This window comes from Myxine glutinosa, chromosome 5 (genome assembly GCF_964187855.1).
Source record: "Myxine glutinosa chromosome 5, kmMyxGlut1.1, whole genome shotgun sequence".
NCBI lineage: Eukaryota > Metazoa > Chordata > Myxini > Myxiniformes > Myxinidae > Myxine > Myxine glutinosa.
In genome coordinates this window covers 16,615,360-16,631,504 of record NC_136265.1, presented here as the reverse complement: position 1 = coordinate 16,631,504, position 16,145 = coordinate 16,615,360, and the positions used below count along the sequence as shown (strand labels likewise).

The 16,145-nt window shown below is 48.0% G+C and overlaps 1 protein-coding gene across 3 annotated transcripts; it reads left to right on the top strand.

Annotated features, from left to right (window-relative positions):
- The first annotated feature begins 464 nt into the window (after nucleotides 1-464).
- On the top strand, nucleotides 465-15,788 carry FAM185A (family with sequence similarity 185 member A). Of its 3 annotated transcripts, XM_068117717.2 has the most exons (9): nucleotides 500-910; nucleotides 1,073-1,182; nucleotides 9,921-10,013; nucleotides 11,394-11,444; nucleotides 11,769-11,907; nucleotides 13,236-13,277; nucleotides 14,562-14,657; nucleotides 14,838-14,972; nucleotides 15,118-15,788. In XM_068117717.2, the coding sequence occupies exons 1-9, from the start codon at nucleotides 538-540 to the stop codon at nucleotides 15,216-15,218; spliced, it is 1,140 nt and encodes a 379-aa protein (XP_067973818.2). In that variant the 5' UTR covers nucleotides 500-537; the 3' UTR covers nucleotides 15,219-15,788. The 3 variants fall into 3 exon arrangements, with proteins under 3 accessions (XP_067973819.2, XP_067973818.2, XP_078633771.1); XM_068117718.2 differs by lacking the exon at nucleotides 11,394-11,444 and having other exon boundaries at nucleotides 465-910; XM_078777645.1 differs by lacking the exons at nucleotides 11,394-11,444; nucleotides 14,562-14,657.
- The last annotated feature ends 357 nt before the right edge of the window (nucleotides 15,789-16,145 follow it).

The window sequence follows — 16,145 nt, the reverse complement described above, 5'->3', positions numbered from 1 at the left end:
GTGTAGTGTTGGTTAAAATACTATGTTATGAACAAAATCCTTAGGTTCAGTGATGGACAGATTCGTTCCTGTTGGCTTTATTCCTCAGAAATTGTCCTGTAATCTTGATCTTTATACAGTGGATGTCGACCATGGCGTTATAGTTAGTGTCAGTGAATGAAACTATTTTGTTCGCAAAACAATAAAACATTGCATTTAACGTGTGCATTTGGATTATAGAACATTTATCATTATATAATGTTTGATCTACATATGTCATTTTGTATCTCCAACTTTTCTTTTTGGATTAATGAGTTTTAAAGAAAAACATACAACATGGCGGTGCGCATTTAACCCACGAAATTTCCGGTGTTGCTGTTTGATAGCAACAGCTTTCTCGTTATTTCATTCATGTAATTGTAAAATACTTGTAAATTGCCGGATTTTCTAAACGGAAGGCTTGTGCAAGCAAACGCGCTGGCTGCGAGACCTGAGGTTGTACGTAAGGCGCACGCACTGACGTTGTAGCGCACGTAATGACGTAGTGATGACAGCAACATGGTACCTTTGCGCGCTCTTGCTCTTCGAGCCGGAGTTCGTATTCACCGCCAACTGGGGTCACCAAGGGTCTCGCAGCCCAGACGCTTTGTCTGGGAAGGGGACGCCAACCGTCTGAGGGCCCTCTATGTCCGAACTGCTCTGGGGGTTTCCGTTCGTCCCCCGCCGGATCTTCACTCCTCGGACGCAAAGCACACGGTCAGAGTTCGGCTCGTCCGGTCAGCACTTAGACACGTGGTGGAAACGTGTCCGCAGGGGTTGCGGCTTTGTGTCCGCATGGACTCGGATGGCGCCGATGGAAGCGGGACATGTACATCTGTAGGAGGTCCATCGGACAAATCTGGCGTTCACATCAACTGGCCTGGAAAGTTTGGTAATGAATACCTGATTGAACACACCTGGGCAATCTGAATGTACGGAGGACAAACTCATTCCCGAGATTCCAACATTGCGGAGAAACAAAAATAGGAAATGAGAAGTAAACTTGTGTAAAAGGAACAATGTGATTGTATTTATTATTATCCCCGTTGTACAGATGTTGACATTGCAACTACTGGCCCTGGTAGCGTCGATGTCGAGGAGGTAGACAGCCACGACATCCGTGTGCAGACACAAGAGGGTCAAATTCACTTGGTGCATGTGAAGGTATGTACAGTTTGTGGTTGTGTGTACAGTTTGTGGTTGTGTGTACAGTTTGTGGTTGTGTGTACAGTTTGTGGTTGTGTGTACAGTTTGTGGTTGTGTGTGCAGTTTGTGGTTGTGTGTACAGTTTGTGGTTGTGTGTACAGTTTGTGGTTGTGTGTGCAGTTTGGTTGTGTGTACAGTTTGTGGTTGTGTGTGCAGTTTGGTTGTGTGTACAGTTTATGGTTGTGTGCAGTTTGTGGTTGTGTGTACAGTTTGTAGTTGTGTGTACAGTTTGTGGTTGTGTGTACAGTTTGTGGTTGTGTGTGCAGTTTGTGGTTGTGTGTGCAGTTTGTGGTTGTGTGTGCAGTTTGTGGTTGTGTGTAGTTTGTGGTTGTGTGTACAGTTTATGGTTGTGTGCAGTTTGTGGTTGTGTGTACAGTTTGTGGTTGTGTTACATATTTATGTGAATGTATGTGAATTACCATGCAGGTCTTTGCTTCCGTGTGTAGTATATTAAGTTGTTGTGTAGTTGTTGTGGTTGGAGGGTCAGGAGCCCTTCGGAAAGAGTGGCAGGAAACGGAAGTGGCCGGAAGCGGAAGTGACGGGAAACGGAGGAGAAAGACACGAGGGAAAGGAAGGTTTCTTCTTCCTCGCCCCGCTCCGACAAAAGGTGGAAGCGACCTTGCGCTGCGTGGAAAACGCGCCGTTTCGAAACGTCTGGCGAGAGGAGTTACCTGGGCGGTAAATACCTTTTGACACGTCCAGTCACCGTGAGTTCGTGCACGAAACCAAGCGTCCGGGACAGTTTGCCCCATCTACAAAGACGCGTACGGGTCCGCACGTTGGGCCTCGCTCGCGTCGGAAGCCGCGCTGGGTTTTTGCCCATCTACAAGGACGCGTAAGGGTCGCACTTGGGGCCTCGCGCCCGTTGGACGCCGCGCTGGGTTTGCCCCGTGGCTTGGCAAGGAGGTGCGCTGCAGCCGCGGCCCCAGTACGAGACTGCACGTTGGGAGCACGTCCGCCCGGGGTTCGTTCAACCGCCCGTGTGCGGAGAGGAGAGACATTGACCACGGAGGGAGTCAGGAGTGGGGCTCACGTGAGGAATGTATTAGTATAAGATGGCCATCTTAGAGTTTGTGTAGATGAGTTCACATGGTTGTAATATTGATTGTGCCTGGTTGTGTATTGTTGATTGCTCGGGGAAAATCTCCGTGGTTGTGTCTTTGAAAGTGTTTGGTATCATTACCATTGGAAATATATACTTGCACATCAGTTGTCTCCTGGGTGAAATTCCTATGGATGGCGTGGCGAATGCGCCTATATAATACTATTTGCTGGCGAAGGTCCTCTCACGGTCCGGGGGTCACCGAGACCTGGTATGCACTGAGGGGACCACGTAACAGAATTGGGGGCTCGTCCAAATTACGATTTGCGGTTTCGCAATTGGGTCTACGTCCGGGATCTAAAAGTGTATAAAATAATAAAATAATAATATTTTTGGTAATTAAAATTTATTAATTAATTATTAATTGGTAATATTTTTTTTTGAGAAATTGGGGAAAGTCTTGGGGTGAAGGTTAACAGGTGTTAACGATAGGCACCATGGCGTTTGTGGCACAGAACTTTGGGGTAACCCCGAGTGAGGCACAGTTCCGAGCGTTGCTAAAGTCGGATCTCTTGAAATTGGCCAAACATTTTAACTTGGAGGTCCGAACTAATTTGAGGAAGGCAGAGTTGCAGGCCACGGTGATACAATCTATGGTGGGATTAGGAACATGGGACGAGTTAGCCTGGGAGTGGCTACCCGAAGAACCAGAAGACGTGGAGCTCCGGAAACTGGAGTTGCAATTACGGAGCCAGGAACGGATCAAAGAAGAAGAAAGGAAAGCAGAAGAGAGGAGAGAAGAGAAACAAGCAGAGGAAAGGAGAGTGGAACGAGAACTCCAGGAAAGGTTAGCAGAAGAAGAAAGGAAAGCAGAAAAGGAAAGAGCAGAAGAAGAAAGGAAAGCAGAAAAGGAAAGAGCAGAAGAAGAAAGGAAAGCAGAAAAGGAAAGAGCAGAAGAAGAAAGGAAAGCAGAAAAGGAAAGAGCAGAAGAAGAAAGGAAAGCAGAGGAGAGGAGAGAAGAGAAACAAGCAGAAGAAAGGATGAAAACAAGGGAACTCGAAGCAGAGGAGAGAAAAGCGGAAAGGGAATTAAAGGAACGTGACATGGAGCTTCAGCGGGAAATCAAGTTCAAGGAGCTGGAGTTAATGAGAGAACGGGGAGAGGCACCACCCTTGCTGACGGGGTCGACACCTCACCAGAAAACCTGGGATGTGGGCAGACATGTGAGGCTGGTTCCACCGTTCAGTGAAAAGGAAGTCGCGAAATTCTTCCCACACTTTGAGAAAGTGGCTCGACAATTAAACTGGCCGGAGGAGGCCTGGACCATACTCGTACAAAGTGTGCTGGTGGGGAAAGCTCAGGAAATTTATTCGGCGCTACCAATGGACCAATGTGCAGATTATGAGGTACTGAAGAAGCACATCCTCAAGGCCTATGAGTTGGTTCCGGAAGCTTACAGGCAAAAATTCAGGAATGCCAGGAAGAGGGAGAGTGAGACCCATGTGGAGTTTGCCAGAGTGAAAGAAAACATGTTTGATCGGTGGTGTGAGTCAAAAGGAGTCGGGAAAGACTTCGAGACATTGCGGGACTTGATCCTGGTGGAGGAATTCCAGCAGTGTGTCCACGAGGACATCAAAGTGTACCTGCAGGAAAAGAAGGTACCAAAGTTGTGGGACGCAGCCACCATGGCAGACGATTATGCCTTAACCCACCGAATAGGGGTCCACGAACCTAACTCCTCGCCTAGATCTCCGCAGGGGAGGTGGGGAACAGCAGGTGCGGAGAACGACCATACATGGCGGCGGCCTCGAGATGATTATGGGGACAACTATGATACCCCACCGGTTCGAAATCAGAGGGATGCGGGCCCAAGACAAACTTATAGTTCGGGGGGCCCGAGGCAGACCCCGAGTTTTTCCTCCGGGCCTACTTGCGCGTTTTGCAAAAAACCTGGACACTTGATGTCCAGTTGTTACCTCATGAAAAGGGACAACCCAGAGCGGAGTCCGACTATTACAACTCCGAATGCGATGGCTAGCGTAAGAAATCGCCATCAAGAGGGTTACCAACCATTTATTTCCGAGGGGTTTGTGTCACTGGATGGAGCCTCGACTAACCGGAGACCGGTTAGGATATTGAGAGACACAGGGGCCCATCAATCTTTAATGCTTGAAGGCATGTTGCCATGGTCCGAGGAGACGGCAACGGGGGATAGTGTTCGTTTACAGGGGATCGGGGGCGGTGTTAGTGCTCCCCTTCAGGTCATCCAGTTGGAGTCCGATTTGGTGTCAGGACCGGTCACCGTCGGTTTACAAGCCACGTTTCCTGTAGAGGGTGTATCTGTGGTTCTCGGGAATGATTTGGCCGGGGGTCAAGTTTATGGTAACCTGAGGGTTGATAAAGAGCCCAGCAGGGAAAATAACACCACACCAGCTCGGGATGGTGACAAAAGTGCCAAGTTATTTGTAGGGGGACTGAACTTCAAAACAGAGGAAGAAGTTCTGACCTCTGTCTTCAACAGATATGGGCCGCTGGTGGAAGTGCGGTTGGTAAGAGACTGGGAAACGCAACAGTCAAGAGGGTTCGGCTTTGTCACGTTTGCCAGCACAAAAGACGCCAGAGAGGCAGAGAAGAATTGGAATGGCAAGGATTTGGAGGGTCGGACCATAACAGTAGGGAAGGCATTTCGTAGGCGTCGAGAGGTCTACAGGAGAGGACAACTGGGCGGTAGTTTTGGTGGTGGCCGCAGTCAATATTATTATGGAGGCTCCCTGAGTTACGGCCGCTCCCGAAGGAAGAATTGGCAAAGTAGTGGCCGAGAAGAAGACCGGTATTCAGGGGACTACAGGGACCAGTGGTCCCACCCTAATTATTAGGGACGTTCTGAGAAGTTGAAGCACTGAAGGCGGCGGAGCCGCCGAGCCAAGATTCCTACACGAATTAACCGTGAACGCCGTTCCTAAAGGCGTCCATGTAGTGAACTTTCCTGCACGGACTAACCGTGAACTCCACGTTCCTCAAGGCGCCCATGTAGAGAACTTTCCTGCACGGACTAACCGTGAACTCCGCGTTCCTAAAGGCATCCATGTAGTGAATACTCGGCTTGGCCTCCCGGAAAAGTGCTATCGAGTGGCTTAACTGGCTTTATTTTTAAGTGATAACTGTGCCCGGGGGGGAACTGATAATGTGGGGGGGTTGAGTTATCTGGTTTGTTTCTCCAAATTGGCCGGCAAAGAAAGTTTTCGCTGGGTTCAAACTTTCTTTCTTGAAGGGGGGGAGTGTTACATATTTATGTGAATGTATGTGAATTACCATGCAGGTCTTTGCTTCCGTGTGTAGTATATTAAGTTGTTGTGTAGTTGTTGTGGTTGGAGGGTCAGGAGCCCTTCTGAAAGAGTGGCAGGAAACGGAAGTGGCCGGAAGCGGAAGTGACGGGAAACGGAGGAGAAAGACACGAGGGAAAGGAAGGTTTCTTCTTCCTCGCCCCGCTCCGACAAAAGGTGGAAGCGACCTTGCGCTGCGTGGAAAACGCGCCGTTTCGAAACGTCTGGCGAGAGGAGTTACCTGGGCGGTAAATACCTTTTGACACGTCCAGTCACCGTGAGTTCGTGCACGAAACCAAGCGTCCGGGACAGTTTGCCCCATCTACAAAGACGCGTACGGGTCCGCACGTTGGGCCTCGCTCGCGTCGGAAGCCGCGCTGGGTTTTTGCCCATCTACAAGGACGCGTAAGGGTCGCACTTGGGGCCTCGCGCCCGTTGGACGCCGCGCTGGGTTTGCCCCGTGGCTTGGCAAGGAGGTGCGCTGCAGCCGCGGCCCCAGTACGAGACTGCACGTTGGGAGCACGTCCGCCCGGGGTTCGTTCAACCGCCCGTGTGCGGAGAGGAGAGACATTGACCACGGAGGGAGTCAGGAGTGGGGCTCACGTGAGGAATGTATTAGTATAAGATGGCCATCTTAGAGTTTGTGTAGATGAGTTCACATGGTTGTAATATTGATTGTGCCTGGTTGTGTATTGTTGATTGCTCGGGGAAAATCTCCGTGGTTGTGTCTTTGAAAGTGTTTGGTATCATTACCATTGGAAATATATACTTGCACATCAGTTGTCTCCTGGGTGAAATTCCTATGGATGGCGTGGCGAATGCGCCTATATAATACTATTTGCTGGCGAAGGTCCTCTCACGGTCCGGGGGTCACCGAGACCTGGTATGCACTGAGGGGACCACGTAACAGTTGTGTACAGTTTGTGGTTGTGTACAGTTTGTGGTTGTGTGTGCAGTTTGTGGTTATGTGTGCAATTTGTGGTTGTGTGTGCAGTTTGTGGTTGTGTGTGCAATTTGTGGATGTGTGTACAGTTTGTGGATGTGTGTACAGTTTGTGGTTGTGTGTACAGTTTGTGGTTGTGTGTACAGTTTGTGGTTGGGTGTACAATTTGTGGGTACAGTTTGTGGTTGTGTGTACAGTTTGTGGATATTTGTACAGTTTGTGGTTGTGTGTACAGTTTGTGGTTGTGTGTACAGTTTGTGGTTGTGTGTACAGTTTGTGGTTGTGTGTACAATTTGTGTGTGCAGTTTGAGGTTGTGTGTACAGTTTGTGGCTCTGTGTACAGTTTGTGGTTGTGTTTGCTATTTGGAAGGTGTGAATTGGTCTGTGTGTTGTGATGTTAATCCGAGGATGAGGTTTGATCTGGTATCTTGGGTACTGATTGAGACTATTCCAATGTTGGTAGGGAGGTGGCGACCATGACAATGTTTGGATGGGTGGTAGATGGTGACGATGGTTTTGTGGTATGTGGGGACGATGGTTTTATGGTAGGTGGTGAGGATCGTTTTTTGGGTAGGTGGTGACGATGGTTTTGTGTTGGACGGTGACGATGGTTTTGTGGTATGTGGGGACGATGGTTTTGTGTTGGACGGTGACGATGGTTTTGTGTTGGGCGGTGACGATGGTTTTGTGGTAGGTGGTGATGATGATGGTTTTATGGTAGGTGGTGATGATGGTTTTGTGTTGGACAGTGACGATGGTTTTGTGTTGGACAGTGACGATGGTTTTGTGTTGGACGGTGACGATGGTTTTGTGTTGGACAGTGACGATGGTTTTGTGTTGGACGGTGACGATGGTTTTGTGTTGGACGGTGACGATGGTTTTGTGTTGGACAGTGACGATGGTTTTGTGTTGGACAGTGACGATGGTTTTGTGTTGGACGGTGACGATGGTTTTGTGTTGGACGGTGACGATGGTTTTGTGTTGGACAGTGACGATGGTTTTGTGTTGGACAGTGACGATGGTTTTGTGTTGGACGGTGACGATGGTTTTGTGTTGGACAGTGACGATGGTTTTGTGTTGGACGGTGACGATGGTTTTGTGTTGGACGGTGACGATGGTTTTGTGTTGGACAGTGACGATGGTTTTGTATTGGACAGTGACGATGGTTTTGTGTTGGACAGTGACGATGGTTTTGTGTTGGACGGTGACGATGGTTTTGTGTTGGACGGTGACGATGGTTTTGTGTTGGACGGTGACGATGGTTTTGTGTTGGACAGTGACGATGGTTTTGTGTTGGACGGTGACGATGGTTTTGTGTTGGACGGTGACGATGGTTTTGTGTTGGACGGTGACGATGGTTTTGTGTTGGACGGTGACGATGGTTTTGTGTTGGACAGTGACGATGGTTTTGTGTTGGACAGTGACGATGGTTTTGTGTTGGACAGTGACGATGGTTTTGTGTTGGACAGTGACGATGGTTTTGTGTTGGACGGTGACGATGGTTTTGTGTTGGACGGTGACGATGGTTTTGTGTTGGACGGTGACGATGGTTTTGTGTTGGACGGTGACGATGGTTTTGTGTTGGACAGTGACGATGGTTTTGTGTTGGACAGTGACGATGGTTTTGTGTTGGACAGTGACGATGGTTTTGTGTTGGACAGTGACGATGGTTTTGTGTTGGACGGTGACGATGGTTTTGTGTTGGACGGTGACGATGGTTTTGTGTTGGACGGTGACGATGGTTTTGTGTTGGACGGTGACGATGGTTTTGTGTTGGACGGTGACGATGGTTTTGTGTTGGACGGTGACGATGGTTTTGTGTTGGACGGTGACGATGGTTTTGTGTTGGACGGTGACGATGGTTTTGTGTTGGACGGTGACGATGGTTTTGTGTTGGACGGTGACGATGGTTTTGTGTTGGACGGTGACGATGGTTTTGTGTTGGACGGTGACGATGGTTTTGTGTTGGACGGTGACGATGGTTTTGTGTTGGGCGGTGACGATGGTTTTGTGTTGGACGGTGACGATGGTTTTGTGTTGGACGGTGACGATGGTTTTGTGTTGGACGGTGACGATGGTTTTGTGTTGGACGGTGACGATGGTTTTGTGTTGGACGGTGACGATGGTTTTGTGTTGGACGGTGACGATGGTTTTGTGTTGGACGGTGACGATGGTTTTGTGTTGGACGGTGACGATGGTTTTGTGTTGGACGGTGACGATGGTTTTGTGTTGGACGGTGACGATGGTTTTGTGTTGGGCGGTGACGATGGTTTTGTGTTGGACGGTGACGATGGTTTTGTGTTGGACGGTGACGATGGTTTTGTGTTGGACGGTGACGATGGTTTTGTGTTGGACGGTGACGATGGTTTTGTGTTGGACGGTGACGATGGTTTTGTGTTGGACGGTGACGATGGTTTTGTGTTGGACGGTGACGATGGTTTTGTGTTGGACGGTGACGATGGTTTTGTGGTAGGTGGTGACGATGGTTTTGTGGTAGGTGGTGACGATGGTTTTGTGGTAGGTAGTGAGGATCGTTTTTGTGGCAGGTGGTGATGATCGTTTTTGTGGCAGGTGGTGATGATCGTTTTTGTGGTAGGTGGTGACGATGGTCTTGTGGTAGGTAGTGAGGATCGTTTTTGTGGCAGGTAGTGAGGATCGTTTTTGTGGCAGGTGGTGATGATCGTTTTTGTGGTAGGTGGTGACGATGGTCTTGTGGTAGGTAGTGAGGATCGTTTTTGTGGCAGGTGGTGATGATCGTTTTAGTGGTAGGTGATGATGATGGTTTTGTGGTAGGTGGTGATGATGGTCTTGTGATAGGTGGTGACGATGGTCTTGTGGTAGGTGGTGACGATGGTCTTGTGGTAGGTGGTGACAATGGTCTTGTGGTAGGTGGTGACATTGGTTTTGTGGTCGGTGGTGACGGTTTTGTGGTATGTGGTGATGATGATGGTTTTATGGTAGGTGGTGAGGATCGTTTTTTGGGTAGGTGGTGACGATGGTTTTGTGTTGGACGGTGACGATGGTTTTGTGTTGGACGGTGACGATGGTTTTGTGTTGGACGGTGACGATGGTTTTGTGGTAGGTGGTGAGGATCGTTTTTGTGGTAGGTGGTGAGGATCGTTTTTGTGGCAGGTGGTGATGATGGTTTTGTGGTAGGTGGTGACGATGGTTTTGTGGTAGGTGGTGACAATGGTTTTGTGGTATGTGGTGACGATGGTTTTGTGGTAGGTGGTGACGATGGTTTTGTGGTAGGTGGTGAGGATCGTTTTTGTGGCAGGTGGTGATGATCGTTTTTGTGATAGGTGATGACGATGGTCTTGTGGTAGGTGGTGACATTGGTTTTGTGGTCGGTGGTGACCAGACCTATGTTGATGTGTGCTGCTTGCAGGGAGCTGAGATTTTGCTGCGCAGTTCTAGTGGAAGCATCCGAGGCGAGAAAGCAATCATTGGAAGTTCGACCATTCAAACGGACCACCAGGGGGTAAGTAAGACCTCAGCCCATCGCTGTATAATTGTTACTAACATGTGGATTAATTTTCATTAAAAAAAACCTGAGCTCATGTTATACTTATTGGGAACACTGGATTCATTTACAGACTCACTGAAAAAGTTATATAAGAACATCTACGTCGCATTGCTAATGCTGGTGATGATTACAATGATTAATTGTTTGAGAGACATCGTTGACATTTGGTCTTCCACACTTCTTTTTTTTTTTGGATACATAATCGAGGCTCGTGAAAGAGCTAACATTTATCACACAAACAAATTAAACAGACAAACAACCAAAGTATATAAAAAGGGGAGCAGTAGACAAGATGGGGAGAGAAGGGGAAGCACATAAACACAACATTTGTGAGGGACATCGGGAATGTGTGGGAGGGAGAGGGCTTGGGGGGAGGCGGCGTGGGAAGGGGGGCGGGGGGGGGGGGGTGGGAGAAGTATAAACACAAGGACACCAAAGACTTCCAGGACAGAAGTCGGTATTTCAAAAAAGAGGATTTGGGGTGAAATTAGCGGGGGTAGAAAAGATCAAGGTTTTGGATAAAAAAAAAAAAAATAATAACCACCTTTAGAGGCCATTTTTCCCCGCAAAGCGGGGGTTGGCCTTTTTCAGGAACCGTGGTTGTTGTTGTTTTTTGGTCCCCTTTTTGAAGCAATGTTTTACGGCCGGATGCCCTTCCTGACGCCAACCCTTTTTGCCGCCTTTAACGACAAACAGGGAATTACCAGTGAACTGGTACTCGATTAGCCGACCTCGGAAGGATGACAGGCTGAGTCAACCCCCCTGGCGTTAATTCAGCGATCGACTGGGATTCGAACCCAGGATCCTAGGATCCTAAGCCGGCACCCTAGCCGCTAGCCCAACACCAGGGTAACACCAGGTTTTGGATGGGGGAAGATAAGAGATGGTGGTGAACAGCTGTTTTGAAGACCTGGAGGGAGGAGTGGGATTGAAGGGAGTGGGGGAGTTTGTTCCAGAGGCGGGAGAAAAGAGGAATGAAAGAGTGAAGGTGAGCAGTCTTCCTGGACATTTGGGCTTCCTGGTCCATCTGACCAAACTCGGATCATACAATCATCCGACTCAACCCTCAACATCCTGCTTAGGTTTCCTGTTTTTTTAAAATTTTTATAGTTTCTGAAGCTCATGGAATTGCCATCGCACACAAAAACACGTAGAGTGCCATCAGAAAGTATTCACACCCTTTGACTTTTTATCAAATGTTTTGACGTCAAAGTGGAATTTTTATTTTTAGAAGTGTTTACAAAAAAATTAAAAATTAAATACAGAAATATCTAATTTACCTCCACCACCGAGATGGAGATTATGTTTTTACCCGGTTTGTTTGTCTGTGAACAGGATATCTCAAAGATGTGGACGGATTCGGACAAAATTTGGTGGAGAGGTTGGGTATGTGACAAGACCGAAATGATTAGATTTTGGCGAAGATCCGTATCCTAATCTGGATCCGAGAATTTTTGAAAGTGATTCTTCGCCATTGAGTGATAGAGCTAAAAACGACATGCAGCGTGATATTTCAAAAAGTTATGGATGACTTGTGACAAAACTCGGGGGATGATTTGGACAGGTGACAAGAACAAGCCGATTAGATCTGGGATTAGGTCCGGATCCAGATCCGGCCTATCGGTGGGATACAAAACGTAAACTGTTCAGCCTGGTGGAGGTATGCGCTCTACCAAATGCCGTTGTAGTTCCTTTTGTTTCTGCCCTCAGGATGTGGAGGTAGATAAACTGCAAGGTGAACGCCTACAGGTGGCGTCTGGGTCGGGCCGTGTTTCCATTCGCAGCTTGTACTGTGGAACGGCGAACCTCAGCGCACGTGCTGGAGATATCCGCCTGGGGAGCATACACGGTTAGTGCAAACCCCTAAAAGTATCTATTTCCTGCCGTGCACATTATAACAACGTCCCGGAAAAATAGGATCAGGATCGGCATGACCGTGCAGTCCACTCTGTCAGCCAATGAGCTGAGCTGGCAGTATGGCCTAGGCCCTAGAGGTACGCACACCCACCTCTAACCTGTCTAGCCTGGGTTTGAACATCGGCCCAGCTATAAACTGTCATCCTGGTGTTTCACAGGCATGGTGGTTCATCGGTGTGTGTGCCGTCCCTCGGATAAGCGTTAAACTGGGCGTCCCGTCTCCCGGCATTAGTTGGTGGACGATAAAGATCCCATGGTGTCCGTTGTGAATACTGAGCAAATTAACCCACATTCGCCGACACCCTGAATGCCGGCATCAACTACAGAGAGCATTGCGTCAGCGGCAGTCACACCCTCAGCCAGTGATGCTGCACCACAGCCTTTTGCTGCACACGAAAGAAGAAGAAGAAGCTGACGAGTTCCAATAAGCTCGATCCAGCCAACACATCCTCAAGTCAGCATTTTATTTATGCTTCTGCCGACGAAGTCACCGGGGCCATTATGTTTTCAGATTGTATGTCCGTCCATCCGTCCGTGATAGGTTTTCGTTACCACGATAACGTGAGAACGGCTAAAGGGATCTCGGTCAAACTTGGGGCAGGTATGTATAATGAGGTAAAGATGAACTGATTTGTTTTGCAGTCAAGAGGTCATAGGTCAAAGTCTGTAATGAGTTTATAACTGGAGAACGTTGAAGGGATCCAAGTCAAACTTGGTATAGATATGTACAGGTATGTATAATGATGTAAATATGAACTGATTATATTTTGGGCTAACAAGGTCAATGGTCAGAGGTCATGTTCGGTATAAAAATCCTGTTACTGCGACAACCTGTGAACCATTGATGGGATTTTCACCACACTTGGTATAACATATTATGATGAAAAGGTGAACTGATTCGATTTCTGCATCAAAGGTCAAAGGTCAGGTGTAAATGTGATACTTGAGAACAGCTGAAGGGATTTAAATCAAACTTGGTACAAGTATGTATAATCATGTAATAATGTGGGCGGAGGCATGTCCGTGGACGTTGCGACGTCAAAGAGTGCCGTTCTAGTTTCTTCCTGAATTTGAGCTTTTGAGCATTCTGAGCAGTCATTCACATGTGCGATTAAGTACGTATATAAATGATGCAAGTTTCACGTGAAGATGAGATGTTCCCGTAAAATCTCACAGCCAGGGTATGAAAGCGGACGGTGAAGCGTTCAGCATTTGCTTTTCCAACAGTTGGGATTTGTTCTTCTTTCTCTCTTCTTTCAGGTTCTGTATCGATCCGGAGTGAAGGAGGAAATGTTTCCATCGGTATGGCTACAGAGTAGTGTTGATTTTATTGTCATTATTTTTGTTGTTTGTCACAATGTGGTATATTTGCTTTGTGTGGATTGCATTATACGAGGGTGGTTTTAGTGCAAGTTGTACTTGTACACTGAATGAATGAACGAATGATCGTTTTAAGGCCATTTTCCCCGCTAGAGCGGGGGTTAGCCTTGCGGTCCCCATGACAATCATGGTTCCCTGTTTGAGGCAATGTTTTTATGGCCGGATGCCCTTCCCGACGCCAACCCCCAGTCGCCTCCCACGATGCGCAGGGATACGGTGTACCTATTCTAAATCGGGGTATACACCGGGATCGGGACTTGTACACTAATGACAGAAACTCTGCTGGAGTGTTATTATTATCCTCCCAATATGAATGGATGGTTATTTGGCAAGAATGGTCATTCGTACGTCACTCTGCATCCTCAACGAGCCTACAGCGGTGTTTATCCATGGTTTGTGTGGGTTTGAAGCTACCAGGATGCTTGTGACCACCCATGGAGCCATGACGCAGTTTGGACTCTTCATCGGGTGTGCACCGTTCCCTGCGTCGGAGGAACCTGTCGCTGAATCTTGCTCCGAGCCTCCGACGCATTTTTGGAAATTTAGCTCCCTCTTTTAGAGTCCAAAACCATTTCTGGCGCATCGTCGCCATCAAATTTCTACCGTTGTCGCGACGTGTACTTCATCCAAGTATGTGTCGCTTCAACTGTAGCCAGTCTGGCGCGGCACTTTCCCGGCAGACATTGCGCCTTGTGGCGAAGTGGCATCGTCAGTAGATTGAAAAGGTAAAACGACTGCATCTAAGGTTGATACCACCTGTTCGATTTTCTTTGGTTGTTACAAATGTCTCTTTGTGAATTTGGGAAGCATCGTGATGATGTCAGATTACCGTAATGATGAAGTTTATTACAACGTTGAACCCTGATGATCTCATCACCTGCAAATACGACCTTTCAATGGACATTTATTTGTTGGCTTGGACGAAGGGTGGGATGATCAGAATCAAATTGTATAATTTAAAAATAATTGTATTCACCTAGAAGTTTGTACAATTTTTTTGGGGTGGAAATTTAGGTCGTGCTCAATGATGACATCATTAAGACTCAAGCAATGCTTTCCTGTACTTGTGTTAATGGGAATTTGTGAAATCCCATGTGATGGCTTCACACCGGCCTCTTCTTGGTGGTGGTCCATGGTAATGCCTGTAGAGATCTTGTTCCGGTCACTTTCCATGATGACTCGTCTCTCCAACTTTCCGCTTTGAAGGCAGCGTGGATGGAGATGTGCAAGTCCTGTGTGCTGCCGGAAACATTGCTGTGCACCTCTCCCGACCCACCTCCGTGAATCTGACGAGTTCCGAAGGTGGGGAACGGAGTTTGATGGGATCAGCCGCATTCGTTTAATTTTTGAATTACGAGACTTTGTGAAAACCTGCACCTCGTTAATCGGCGTCGGTCATGGGATTTCCTCTGGACAGTTGCTTTCTTCCAGCTCGTTTACTGTCGACCTTTAAATGTATAATCTGCTGGGTTGTCTTTGTAGGTGACGTCACCATTGGGTTTCCCGAGTCCCTCGGTCTGGACGTTCGACTGTCGATGTCCCATCTGGATTTGGGAGTGGACGTCAGCCTCCAGGATCAGAGTATAACGTCCAAAGACGGCAAACAGCACGTAACAGGTCGGTGTTTTAGACAGATTACACTGTGCACAATACAATATTACAATGCACGTCTGTCTTCATTTCTGACTACGTGCTCTTTACGGACGATTCTCGCTCCTCCTGTGCCCCCTTGTTGGTATTCCCCTCCTCGTCCTCGCTGCAGGCCGAGTGAACGGAGGTGGAGTGGGTTTATGGGCCAAGGCTGGCGGGATCCTACGTTTGCACAAGCAGAGCTGGTTCCAGTCGCTGTCCACTCAACATTGAGTGCTGCAGGCCTTCCCTGCTTGAACCACCTCCATTAGCTGCGTCGTTGCTCGGTTAATCTCCAGGTTCAGAATACATAGGCAGAGATGCCCGATTCTGATGTACCCTGCTCTGTTGCAGAGTGTCGGTGCTGTCGAAGCAGTTTTTTTGGCAAGGGTTATCGAGGGTCATTTGCCATGACGTCAGCCCGATAAGATATGTAATTGCGCGTATTCCATGGGACAAATGTGTGTTTACATTATATTCTGTGTATGATTGCTTTGCCCATCATTGGTCGGTGTTAAAGATCCCGTCGGGGTTTCGTCATGAGAGCGGTTTGGAATACCGTCCTTGAGTGAAGCGTCCATGGGCAGGCTTGCCTCTGGTTCACCCTCCCACGAGACCGATTGGCATGAGGCCTGCTTTAACAGATTTGGGATTCGACATGTCTGTGATCATTGAAGATAACCTTCCAACGACTGCTCCTACCACAAGGTAGTAGGAGCAGTCGTTGAGTATTTAGCTCAATACTGAGGATCGCATGCAACGTCGTTTGTACACTAAAGTGAATAAAGGGACATCCAAGGACAACTTGCTTCATTGTGAGGAAGGTTACTTAGATCCGTCATGTCTTTCCCCACCAAGTTATGTTTGGAATTTTTACAAAGGTCATTGGCATCAAATTGTTTTGACTTTAAAAGGCTTTCCGATCCAACAACAGCAAATGACTTGTTCGGATAATGTGCCGTCCCTTGGTGGCACGTTGGACAGACTGTGTTGGAATCGTTTTCACGAACCTTGGAAAGTCCACATGCGGTGGAAAGAACTGGGAAGTGGCCGTGTGCTGTGTGCAGGAAGGGTGTCGGAGTGAATTCCATTCAATGTACAATGTGCGCTGAGTGGGTTCATCAAAAATGTAGTGGTCTGAGAGGGTCATTAACCAGTGTG